The sequence below is a fragment of the Gymnoscopelus braueri genome, assembly GCF_963280865.1.
Source record: "Gymnoscopelus braueri genome assembly, chromosome: 21".
NCBI classification, from domain to species: Eukaryota; Metazoa; Chordata; class Actinopteri; order Myctophiformes; family Myctophidae; genus Gymnoscopelus; species Gymnoscopelus braueri.
In genome coordinates this window covers 22,060,110-22,072,688 of record NC_137623.1, presented here as the reverse complement: position 1 = coordinate 22,072,688, position 12,579 = coordinate 22,060,110, and the positions used below count along the sequence as shown (strand labels likewise).

The following is a 12,579-nucleotide window of genomic DNA, read 5'->3' as shown; positions in this document are numbered from 1 at the left end:
ATAACATTTTAAGGCAGGGAAGGGGGCCAAAAAAGAAAAGTCTTTGAGAGATTCTTTTTTTTTGGTGTTATGTGGACGTTTTTATTTATGGCTATCAGTAGGTAAGCTTTATCTCTGTGGGTTGAATGCCACTGACATAGTGTCCGGCTGTTGAAGTGTCAAAAGACAGATCTCTCTCAGGCTTTTGACTCTTTACCTTGGTGTATATAAAAAAATACAACCTCCTTTGTAGAATATACGTGTTTGAAGTCTGTATCTCTATAGTCTCAGACTATCTCGCAACGATCAGTGTGAGAAAAAGATGAGAAATTGTTAGGAAGAGAAGCTTACAGTATTCCATCATTTTCAGCCTGGGGCTATTCAATGTATAGAAGACAGTTTGACACATAGGAGGTGTTTTCCGATTTAATTTGCATGTAGGACGATAAGAGGAGGGGCGGTAAGGGGCACGGTGGCGCAGTCGGTAGCGCTGTCGCCTCACAGCTAGAAGGTCCTGGGTTCGATTCCCGCCGGGGACGCTGTGGGCACTGGGGGCGTGTCTTCTCCTCCGCGTCATCAGCGCCCATACCCTAGGTGGGGTTGGCGAAAGGGCCTACTCTGTGTGGAGTTTGCATGTTCTCCCCGTGTCTCCTAGGGTAGTTAATACCCTCACAAAAACATGTAGTAATCCTGGTCACTATACCGCCTCCCCCATGACAGCCGGGGCGCCTGATGGAGGGGAAGGGAACTGGTTGGAATAACGTGTTCCTTCCACGCGCTACGTCCAACCAGGGAAACTCCCCCCTGTCAGGTGACAAGAATGTCAGTTGGCTCTCATGCCTGAAGGAAGCATGAGCTCGGCCCTGGCCTCCCTACTGTGGGGTGACAGGTGTAATACTGGTGTAGGGCTGGTGTAGTGCCCAGGATCACTTAGGAAATTGGCACCGGGTGAAAAAAATGGGTTACAAAAATCGCGGGATAAAAATTTAGAAATAAAAAAAAAAAGAGGAGGGGCGGTGTGTATCTTTTCAATATCACAAATGAAAGCTTACTCAATGTGCCTGGCACGTCATTTGTGTACTGGGCAGGCAGAGAAGGCTTCGATGTATATATGATATACAAACTAGTGAGCATCTTATCAAAACATTGCTAAATAGCCCTGACACACCAAGCCATATTTACAACATACTGTAGCTCTAATGCATTCATCATCTCCAACAGATCACCAATGTCATTTTCAAAGGATGCACTATACATCTACGCATACCGTTCGTCGCTGTATTGGATATATTATGAAAACACATGACTCTATGGAATGGATTGGTGTCCCCAGTTTCCCGGTGACAGCTCTTTTGTCACCAGCAAACTAATTAGGCTGACTGTCAGAGCTCTCGCAGACAAATGCAGTGACTGGGGTGAGTTATAGCTGGGGACCCACCAAACACTTCTCGGAGACAAATTCCTTGACAGGGGCTGTTTGATCAAGGTAAATAAATTAACAGCGGCATTAGTCTGGAGAGAAAGCTTGCCGCCGTTTGTCTTTGGCAGAGCTGTCATCCGGGCTCTCGCAGCCCGCGCTTACGACGTTCCCAACAGTGTGGAGAAGCATGTGGGCTTGGTGAGTAACTCCAAGTGACCAAGTGGGGAACTGCATGCTGCATGAAAATACATAGTCAGAGGTGATAAAGTATAAGTATAACCAACATGCAGTTGATTATTAAGGATACTTAACTTAAGTGTAAAAGATAGGGGTGTCGATGGCCTAGCGGTTGGGGCGCGTGCCACGTGTGGGCTCTGGTGCAGCCTGGCAGCGAGTCACGGGTTCAATTCCCGAGCCAGAAAACCTTCTCGCATCTCTCTCCCTGTTTCCTGTCACTCTCCACTAAACTATCCGAATAAGGGTAGAAAAGACCCAGAATATATCTTTTTTTTTAAAGTGTAAAAGATAATATTGTAAAGAGCCACACTTTACCCTGATTTATACTCAGTTGCGTGCTGGTGTTGCATGCCACAAGTAGCAGATCTACAAACTCACAACACGCCGCAATGAGATGCGTTGTGAGCTTTTAGATAGCCTATTTTCGGGTGTGTAACACCCGCGAGCAACTAAATATACTGTATACCTTAACTCAGGCATGAGTCTTGCCGTACCATCCACAATACTGTTTTTTACTGTGTAAGAGACCCCCACTCCCGCCCCCCCCCCCTTCTTTAATAAAGTACAATAAAACAATCCATAAATAACAGCCTAGAGGATGAGGGACTGCAGCATCGCCATGGAAACAAATTGATTTCCTGGTGTTTCCATCCTAGGTTCCTGTGCACTAGTAGTCTGTTGCCAGATTTTACGAGAGAAATAAGCAACGCGGTCTTTTGAAAAAAAGCCCAAAAGAAGCGACTGTTAGGGCACATGAACACTTTAAACATAATACATTGGCTATTTGAACATAGCCGATCTACAAGCTCACAACGCGTCGCAGTGCGGCGCGGCGCCTTGTGAGGTTGTAGATCTGCTATTTTCAAAAGAAAATCTTGGAAAAAAAAGTAAAACATTTTGAATAATTTTTTGAAACATTTTAACAACACAAATCTGGTATGGGCGTCCCTGGCACAAAATATTTTTAGATGGGGGGGTCGCCGGTGGACAAATACATATTAATTTGGGAGTCCTTGACATGAGAATGTTTGAGAACCACTGGTTTAAACAACATCCCAAAAGCCTCGATCTGAAACTACCAACATTTTCATGTGACTTAACAGAAAAACAAGCCCAAAGTCGCTTATAATAAGCGGACATGGCAACACTGTTCCTGTGCAGCTGCAGTGGTGGAAGAAGAACTCACATTATTTTCATTGAGTTAATGGAGATTTTGTTGTTTTTGTCGCATTCCTAGGCCAATCATTTGATGACCGGCTGGCTGTTCAGCACCGGATAGACGTCAGTCATCAAACATAATCTGTAGTAGTATCAAAGATTTGTTTAAAAAAAGAAGGAAAATCTTGTGATACGGAAATGTGTGTGTTGTGATGATCCAAAATACATTTTGATTGTACGCCCTTTGGTTCAAGAGTTGTATAGGCCAAAGGGTAAAGCAGCCTGGTAAAACGGCACCATGGCGCCGATTTTAATACTGTTGGGGTGGGGTGGAACGTCTACCTTTGCCAACTGTCAGCGTGCAGGAAAAGTTTGATGCTGATCGGTCCAGCGGTTTCCAAGATTAGCTGAACACGCACGCACGCACACACACACACACACACACACACACACACACACACACACACACACACACACACACACACACACACACACACACACACACACACACACACACACACACACACACACACACACACACACCACCTCAGGGCACTGGTCAGTGGTCAGAGTACTTTTTTTCCACCACTGCAACACATTGTGGTGTCCTCAATCAGCCTAGGTCATGACCCAGATGTGTGAATTTATTTTGCCACCAGTGTTAGTTTGAGTCTCTCAGATCTGCTTCTAGTGGCGTCACTGTGGTGTTAGTAGAAGCTGATAAGAGTACAGCTGGCACTATGGTGTTAAGCCTGAGTTATGATAGAAAATATACCGAAAATAGCCTATCTACATTGACGCGGTGTGAGCTTGAAGATCAGCTACTTTCGGTGTGCAACACTCGCACATAGCCTTGAATAAATCCGGCATTAGTAGAAGCTGATAAGAGTACTCTAAAGTACCACTATGCCAAAATAAACTGAGCATGGAGAAGTGGACTGCCAAAGTAAATGTTTTGAAAATACACTTGCAATGAAGCTGACTTGTGCTGTAGGTTTCATAATGTGCAGTATCAAAGGCAAGACTGGTCAGGCTACTGCTTGGCCTCACACCTACAACTCATTTAACCCCTGCTCATTTAATTTAGCTAGGGTGGGATGGCTCAGAGTAGAGGACAGAGTACAACAACTTGCAATGGGCCTGGTCTACAAGATACACTACACCACAAAGACACCCATGTATACCTGTGTCAAACTACTTCAAAAACGTCAACGATGTCCACAATCACATCACCAGAGGGAGCTCCACAAATCACGTTCAACCCAGATTTGGCTCAAACAAGGGGTTAAATTCGTTCTACTGTTATTCCACCAAAATGTGGTATGCCCTATCAACAGTCATAAAACAGTGTGAAACCTGCTCTAAAAGAGCGGTAAAAGAGCACTTACAGGTGGCTGCAATTTGGAACTGGCCCCTGTAAAAGTCAAAGGCCTGAATACCACCTGTCAACAGACTGGCCAGCCACACTGGAACACTTTCCTTTGACGGACTGTTTTGTTGGATAACCTCACATCCATGTGGATTGTTCCCCTGTGATGACTATTTTTCTTATGTGGAGTGGACTACCTTCTTATGTGGATCTGCTCATGTGCTGCTACCTTTTGCACCTCATGTCTATATATGTAGATATCTTTGATTTTCTTTTTTCCTTGCTCTCCCTCTTCCCCCCCCCCCCTTTTTTTCTTTTTTTCCAGGAAAACTACAAAAATGATGGAGCTTGCACAAAAACAGATTTTACCCACTGAGTTATACCTGTAAACCTGCGATGTGATAATAAAACTGATTCTTAAAGTGTTTTTCATATCCACCGTGACCGTAATAGCTTGCACTATCCCAATGGAGGATGAACCCTAGCCATGTGAGTGACCCTGTGAACTTTAACCTGTAGTTCCAACCTCAGGCCAAAATGCTGTCAACATGAGGTGCAAGGAAACGAGCAAACCAAGTGCAGAGCCAAAGGTAAAGTGTACTAAGTATTGAGGGTTTAGGTGGTTAAATGTCTGAAACAAGTAAAAACCATTAATTGACACAACACCGATGATAGTGCTGTCAAACAAGTCTATGAAGTGATCTATGATGGCATACCATGACACCCCAGACTGATGTGCAAGTTAAACTAGGCTATGTACGGTTCCTTGTCTGCCACGAGGATTAGCAATAAACTGTTCTTGGAAACATGTTCTGGCTGTTGGAGCCAATGGCAGTGGTCAACAGGACATGTCACTACAGTACAGCATGGTGGCGCAGTAACAGTGGGGGAAAGACAATGAGGAAAAGATAAAGAGACAACTTCAGTGTGTACAGGTATTTAGCAGTGATGAAAGAAGTTCTCACATTTTGTACTTAAGTAAAAGTATCAATACCCTATTGTAGAATAGGGTATTGATGTATTACAAGTCTGTTATTCAAAATCTACTTGAGTAAAAGAACAAAAGTATTGGCATCAAAATATACTTAAAGTACCAAAAGTAAAACTACTAATCATTATGCAGAAGGTCCCATTTGACAAGTTTTCAAATGCATAAAATGGATTAAAATATTTAGGAAATAGCAGATTTACAAGCTCACACCACGTTGCATTGTGACACTTTGTGAGCTTGTAGATTGGCTATTTTCAAGTAGCCGAAGTATAGGGCTGAAGTGGTTAATGAATGTTTTGTAATAATAATCAAAAGCTACAAAGCAACTACTAACTAAAGTTTGTCAAATAATTCTAGTGGAGTAAAAAGTACAATATACGTAGTGGAGTAGAAGTAAAAGTATTGAAAATTGGTAATACTCCAGTAAAGTAAAAAAAAATACCAAAACATTGTACTTAAGTACAGTACTTGAGTAAATGTTCTAATGTTACTTTACACCACTGGTATTCAGTGTCCGTTCAAAGAATAGTGCCGGACTATCTGCTTCACTTTGCAGGTCACTGGTCAGAGGTTGCCAGCTGGATGTATGAGGGGAGAAGCTGCAGTTAGAAAGATGAGAGGGAGCTGGATCGTTTGTCCTCATCATCAATGTTGGCAGGCGGTCAGCCTGTTGCATTATAGGGACACATCAACAGATGCTTCATAGATCTGCCTGGGAGGAACAACTTAACAAAACTAGAAATATGCATTTCCTGGTGAAACTGCGTGGGCTTGCGTGACCAATACACGCCATGAGTGTGTATTGGAAAACCTGAAAAGACTGTGAGATCCTCATCTCATCCAACATATCAAAATGTACAAAAATATTGGCATCAAAATATACTTACAGTACCAAAGTAAAAGTATTCCAAATTTTCAAAAATAGTCAAGCTTTAAAAAAAAAATCTACAAGCTCACAACGCATCACATTGTGTTTTGAATTTTTTCAAATAGCCAAAGTATGACTTATAGGACGTATAAGGTTAATATACATTAAGGTTAATGTATGTTTTGTATCAATAATATAGTCTGCAACTAAAGCAGTCAAAGGCTGTAATGGAGTAAAAAGTACAATATTTGCCTCTGATATTGTACTGTACAGTATGTATGTAGTGGAGTAGAAGTAACACAAATGTAAAGTAAAGTAAAAGTACCTCAAAATGGCATTATTGTATCATACTTGAGTAAATGGACTTAGTTATTTTCCACCTCTGACCAGCATATATTGAGTAATAGTATTTGAGTAGACTGTTCCTTTAAAGGACTGACAGGCTTCTAGGCATGTAACGTTTTGATATTAATGATCTTAACGCAAAACATATACATCAAACAGCTTAGATCTTTAGATGAAAGCTTATTGTAAGTTGCTCTGGTTAAGAGTGTCTACTAAATGCCCAAATTGAAAATTGTAAAGCGGAGAGCGGACTGGTGTGAACGTTTTGATGTAAAAAAATATATCTGTAGTGTAAAAATTGTTGCCGCAGTGTTTACGAACAGAAAGAATAATTCCTTCTGTCTCCTCTAGCACCATTAGTGTGTATTGGAAAAGCTGAAGCGAGCACACAACTATTTACTAAAGCCACTTTCAAATATGAACACATTCACACATTAAGGTAAATACTGTAGTGAACCTGCACTATGGGTGACGTTGGCAATGACAAGTGTCAATCACAGACTGATGGCGCTCATCTGATTGTGACCGACAGACAGCTGATCAGACAGCTGATCAATCGCGGCTGGACATGATTGTTTTGGGGGGAAGGGACAGTACAAAACTGTGAATTCAGTAAGAGACAATGCGGGTCTGGAGAGCGGAGCTCAGTCCACGTTACAGGCGAAGCCACCTGAGCTATCTGTCTTGCACTCACTGCTGGGGGGTGGGTGCTGCTCGCATGCTGTGTAGGGCTGCCGGCGGTGAAGATAGATAGGGGCTAGGGCCAGGTTCCTGCGTTAGGCCGGGCGAGAAATTAGAACAGCGGGGACTAAATAGGAGTGCTCTTCCGCTCTTCAGTAGTGCGAGTGGTCTCCTACAGTCAACGGAGACTACTCACGGCATTGGATATGACGCGACTCACACAAACTGCCGACCCAGCGCCAAAGCTCAGACCCTGTGGGGGGTTGCATAAAATGTTATGTACTGTATTATGTATGTTCAGGCTTGTTATGAATTGCTTTTAAATATCAGCAGGTAGCTCTAGTACTGGGGGGGTGGGACTAATCAGCAGGGTTGAATAACTAATGCAGTAGCTCCTAAACTTGCTGCGCACGTGCTTTGTGTGTGTTATTGTTCTGTGTCAATCAGTGGGTTGCCGTGATCTGAGGGGGTGTAAAAAGTGGGGTTACCGATCAGTCTTTTTACATTTGTTGTCTGCTGCTGTGTTACATAATAGATGAGTTAAAGGGATATTTCACTTAAAAAAATAATTGGGTCATTTTATCGTGTACTCAGGCTTTTGTGAACACCCAAGACAGTTTTTAAGTTGCTCGATTCAGTATTTAGATATTTGATTCAAACTCCATTTTAACCATGATAGATTCATCAAGAACACCCGTTCTTGGTTCTGGTGACTCATATCGCCCTCCTAATAGGCCTACGTGAGGGGGCCATGTTTTTTTATAACTTTTTTTGTATTACAACTTTTCATTTTCCAAATCTTTATTTTTTAAATAAATAAAAATAGTAATTGAAAAAAACACAGCCCCCTCATGTATTAGGAGGACAGTATGAGTCACCAGAACCAAGAAGGTGTTCTTGATACATGGTTAAAATGGAGTTTGAAGTTACAATGGGTTTGTATACTGTAGGAAGGGAACGTGTCTGATAAAATAAATTAAATATCTAGATACTGAATCAAGCAACTTAAAAACTGTCTGGGGTGTTCACAAAAGCCTGAGTAGACGATTAAACGACCCAATATTTGTTTTAAAGTGAGATATCCCTTTAAGTAAATAAAGAGGATCTTTAATGTGCCATTGGAAGTTCTGCCTCCGTTCTTGATATTTACAGTAGAAATATTCTGTGGACGGGCTCTTTACATTTCTCATACCTGAGACAAGGTTTATTACAATACTCTGTTTGATAAGGTGAGGGGCGGCTCTGGGTAGTACACGCACACATTAGCTACTCCCACTGACTTAAATATAACAGCGTGAGGAAGATGCAAGGATTTTACTTCCTTCCACAGAACGTGACAGATACAGTGAATTGCTTGACATGCCTTCTCCCATTGATGCACCCATACAAAACACAAACGAGCTGGGAAAATAACATTGGTCTCTACTGTATGTACAGACGAGCACACTGTGCAGCGTAGCTCGTAATATCTACAATTACTAAAGAGACGTCTTTGTTTTGTTTCGCTTACGAGTCATTTCAAGTTTGCATCTGTGATGATTGTAATAGATTCAAATGTTTGTTATTGTTTTTCATTATGTATGTATTTGATATGTTTTATATGCTGTTATCAGGGCGTCCTTGAAAAAGAGAGCTTGCTCTCAATGGGCTTCCCTGAATAAATGAAGGAACAAGGAAAAGAAGTTTGGGCGGTGAATATTCTTCTATAATACAGTGCAAGTGTAGTAGTATGCCGAAGTAAATGTTAAGTCGGTATCTTGGTTACCACGGCAATGTGTTCCGAGCGAGTGAGCGAGGGCACGCCTGGTGATGTCACTGGTGACATCTACACAACTAATGTCCTTTATAAGGGCTCACGGAATAAAGACAATGTTGTACCCGTACGTTGACACTCAAACCTTGGACCAAAGAGTGACAAATCTGGTATTGACATAACGCTCATGTCCTTATGGCTGGAGACATGTATTTAATGATTCACTGGATCTACAAGAGTGTCTTGCAAGTATTAGGGTTGAACAAAACTCTCAACCTCGTGTTTCTTGGACTCGATAATGCTGGAAAAACAACACTATTGCGAATGCTCAAAGATAACAGCCATGGACAACATGAGCCCACGGGCTATCCAACATCAGAGGAGTTGACTATTGCCGGAAGACATTTCAAAACCTTTGATCTTGGCGGTCATACACAAGCACGAAGAATCTGGAAAGACTACCTCCATGCCATCGACGGTATCGTCTACCTGGTAGATTGTGCTGATCATGCACGGCTAGGAGAGGCTAAGGTTGAACTTGATGCCCTGCTAACAATTGAAACCACCGTCCCAGTCCTCATCCTGGGGAATAAGATAGATCGTCCAGAAGCCATCAGTGAGCATAATCTCAGAGAAATGTTTGGTCTGTATACCAACACACCTAGAGCCCACCAGGGGCCAGTGGAGGTGTTTATGTGCAGTGTGTGGAAGAGACAGGGGTATGGGGATGGGTTCAACTGGCTCGCCAAACATATTGATGATGAATAGGGTATTGTGGTATAACTGTTGATGATGTCAGTCTTGTCCTAATATGGAGGGACATGAGGATCTGAAATGAATTCATAAAATGTGAAAAACATTCACACACAGTTATTATTATATTCCAGCAATACGGGGGGCGGTGGCTCAGCCAGTCAGTGCACAGACCATAGGACCCGGGTTCAAATCCGACCCCTGTCTTGGCTCACATGTCTGTCTCTGCCCTGTCTCTCTACACTGCGGACCTCTCTGAAATAAAGCATAAAACCTCCTACACAGGGTTCAAACCTGGGTCAAGTGTTGCATTTTTTTTACAACTGGGTCAACAGCCTGTTTGCTCTGCAGAAATACAATTTTGAGCTTCGGGCAGTACCACTTGTCAACAGTGGTCAAACCAGGCCACAGGATATGTCTCAATCAGGTGCGCTGGAAATGATTGCCAGACCGAAGGGGTCGGCCTACATGAGGCTTTGTCGGTCGGTCTGTCCCTCTTTTCCTGTCCTGTCCCTCTTTTCCTCTGCACACACGTCATGCGAAGTCCGGCCATTCAGAATTCAACCACTAGGGGTCTGGCAGTACCAGGTCTCCTGGTTCCCTTGTTTTAGGTAGGGGTTCTGGGGATGGCTGCCACGGGGTGACGTCTTTTTTTGCGCTTTATAGATACAGTAGGCAGTAGGCACACATCCGTGAGGTGCACTGTTCACAACAAAGCCAGTAGATGCATTATTATTATAAACAAACACAATAGAGTACAGAAGTCCTGATGTCACTCGTTCATCCCCTGGGTCGCGGAGGTAATTTCTCTATGGAGAATAACATTGGGTCATCTTATTAGAATCGTCTCATATAAGAATTGTAGTCCAAAAATAAACAAACTGTCTCAGCGATATAGGAGGTGGCTCTGTATCTATTATGATAGTCAGTCACTCATATTTGATACAGTCTGTTTCTGGCGAAAATGTTACTAATTCGGCGGAAGTAACATTAGCGTCAGTTGATGCTTCATATCCATAAGAGTCGGGATCATTTGTATATTTTTGGAACACGGTTCTTATTTGACGCAATATTAAACACGTCTATAGGAATTCAGAATGGGGGGGGGAACACGACCCAGGTAGGATGCGTAAATTACGTCAGACTTCGGTGCTCTATAACAACCACATACCAAAACACTAGTTGCACGCTGGAACATCAACAACAACAACACCATGTTAGCCTGAACAACCGCAACTACAGCAGCAGTGTTACAAATAAAAACAGCTCCTGAATGCACAGACAGTAGATGCACATGCATTACATCTAGATGCGTCAACCTCTTCTGGCTCATCACCTTTTCAAATGTCAACTGGAGAATGATTTGTCTGATATGGCAGCTGACAAAGGGAGGTACAGAGTTACAACGTTCAACAAACATCTCAACCTCTTTGAACAGCCCTCTAATTTGTGGATGCAATGCTGGCAGAAATCTGGGTATCGAATGAATAAGAAGAAAGAAAGACATGCACATCCCAAACCAAAAAATTGGGCAGATGCTGAGCGGCGATCAGTGCAGGAAAATAGCATAATAATAACAGTATACTTTTTTATAACAGATACTTTATTGCAGCAAAAGTTGCTGTGACGTTTCGAGCTGAGCGCTCTTCATCAGACATCAGAAATATGGACATCCTCATTGTTATGTAGCTGAAGGTTTTTCAAAGTCAGCTGTAATTCCTATAGCGTGATCTGTTGATCTGTTTTCAGACTTGAGCCAGTGGCGATAAGGTTAGACTGGCAGGCATGCGCGCGTGTGGAAGGGGTGTCATCGAACCCCTCTGTCTTGCATGAGCGTCCTTGAGAGCAGATCCAACACACACATATGACAGGTATGCAGGAATATGGATACACAGTGCCCCACACCAAACACACCGGCAAAGCATGCTGTACACACATCAAGTGTGTACACATTGTGTGTGCACGGCACGCGCACACAACCCTTCAAACTCCGAGATGGAACTGCATGCCAGCAAAGCATAGCGTGCACGCACGGACGCTTCCAGCTCTCCTTGCGCACCGTAGAGATTTGCACCTAAGCTGAACATGCTGCCTGCACAGAGAGCAGGTGTCAGACCAAGGCGAGTGCCACGCATTGACAGTTAGCGGCCGAGCTCCCAGCTGACCTCAGATATATCACTGTCGGCAAAAAATCCCAACCACATGGACCCAGCGAGCCTTACGTCATCAGAATGGACTTATGTCTCCTGTCAGCACAGCCCGGGCTTATAGCTGATGTCAAAAGGCTCTGGACCCTGGCTGAGGATGAGGAGGAGGATGAAAATATAGGATGAGGAGGACGAGGATGAGGATTAGGAGGAAGAGGACGAGGATGAGGAGGATGAGGATGAGGATGAAGATTAGGATGAGGAGGACAAAGATGAGGACGACAATGAAGATTTGGATGAGGACGGAGATTAGGATGTGGAAAAGGACAAGGATGAGAGTGCAGAATTTCACTGAGCCACAGTTTTTCCACCAAGCAAAAATAATTCAGTCATCATTTTCTGGCTCTTGGAGCCAGTGGCAGTGGTCAACATGACACATGTCACTTCAGTATGCAGGTGGCGCAGTAGCATCCATAATGCATAACACACGACATATAACGGAGGTGGAATGGAGAGAGGCAGGCAAAGGCAGAGAGAAAGAGAGAGAGAGAGAGAGAGAGAGAGAGAGAGAGAGAGAGAGAGAGAGAGAGAGGGGAGGAAAATACATTTTGATTGGTAGACAAGCACACAGAGATAGATAAGTAGATTAGTTAATATGCATCGATTAAATAAAATAAAAAAGGTTAAATGAATCCAGAGGAACAGATGTCAACAAGATGCGAGAATTGCGGATGTAATCTGTTGTCGCAAGCAAGTCGGATAAGATAACGCAATCTCTCGTTCTCAACAAATACTTATTGAAGAAATCAACTTAGTATGACATGCTCAGAATATTTCGAAAGATATATTGAATAGAACTGTCAAAAGCTACGTTAAGT

General features: G+C 43.0%; 1 protein-coding gene across 1 annotated transcript; it reads left to right on the top strand.

The window, feature by feature from the left end:
• Positions 1-9,008: 9,008 nt before the first annotated feature.
• Positions 9,009-9,569, top strand: LOC308076924 (small COPII coat GTPase SAR1B-like; the record flags this gene model as incomplete). The annotated part of the gene is made up of 1 exon (XM_080417444.1): positions 9,009-9,569. One exon carries the CDS (start codon positions 9,009-9,011, stop codon positions 9,567-9,569), a length of 561 nt encoding a protein of 186 aa, XP_080273570.1.
• Positions 9,570-12,579: the final 3,010 nt, after the last annotated feature.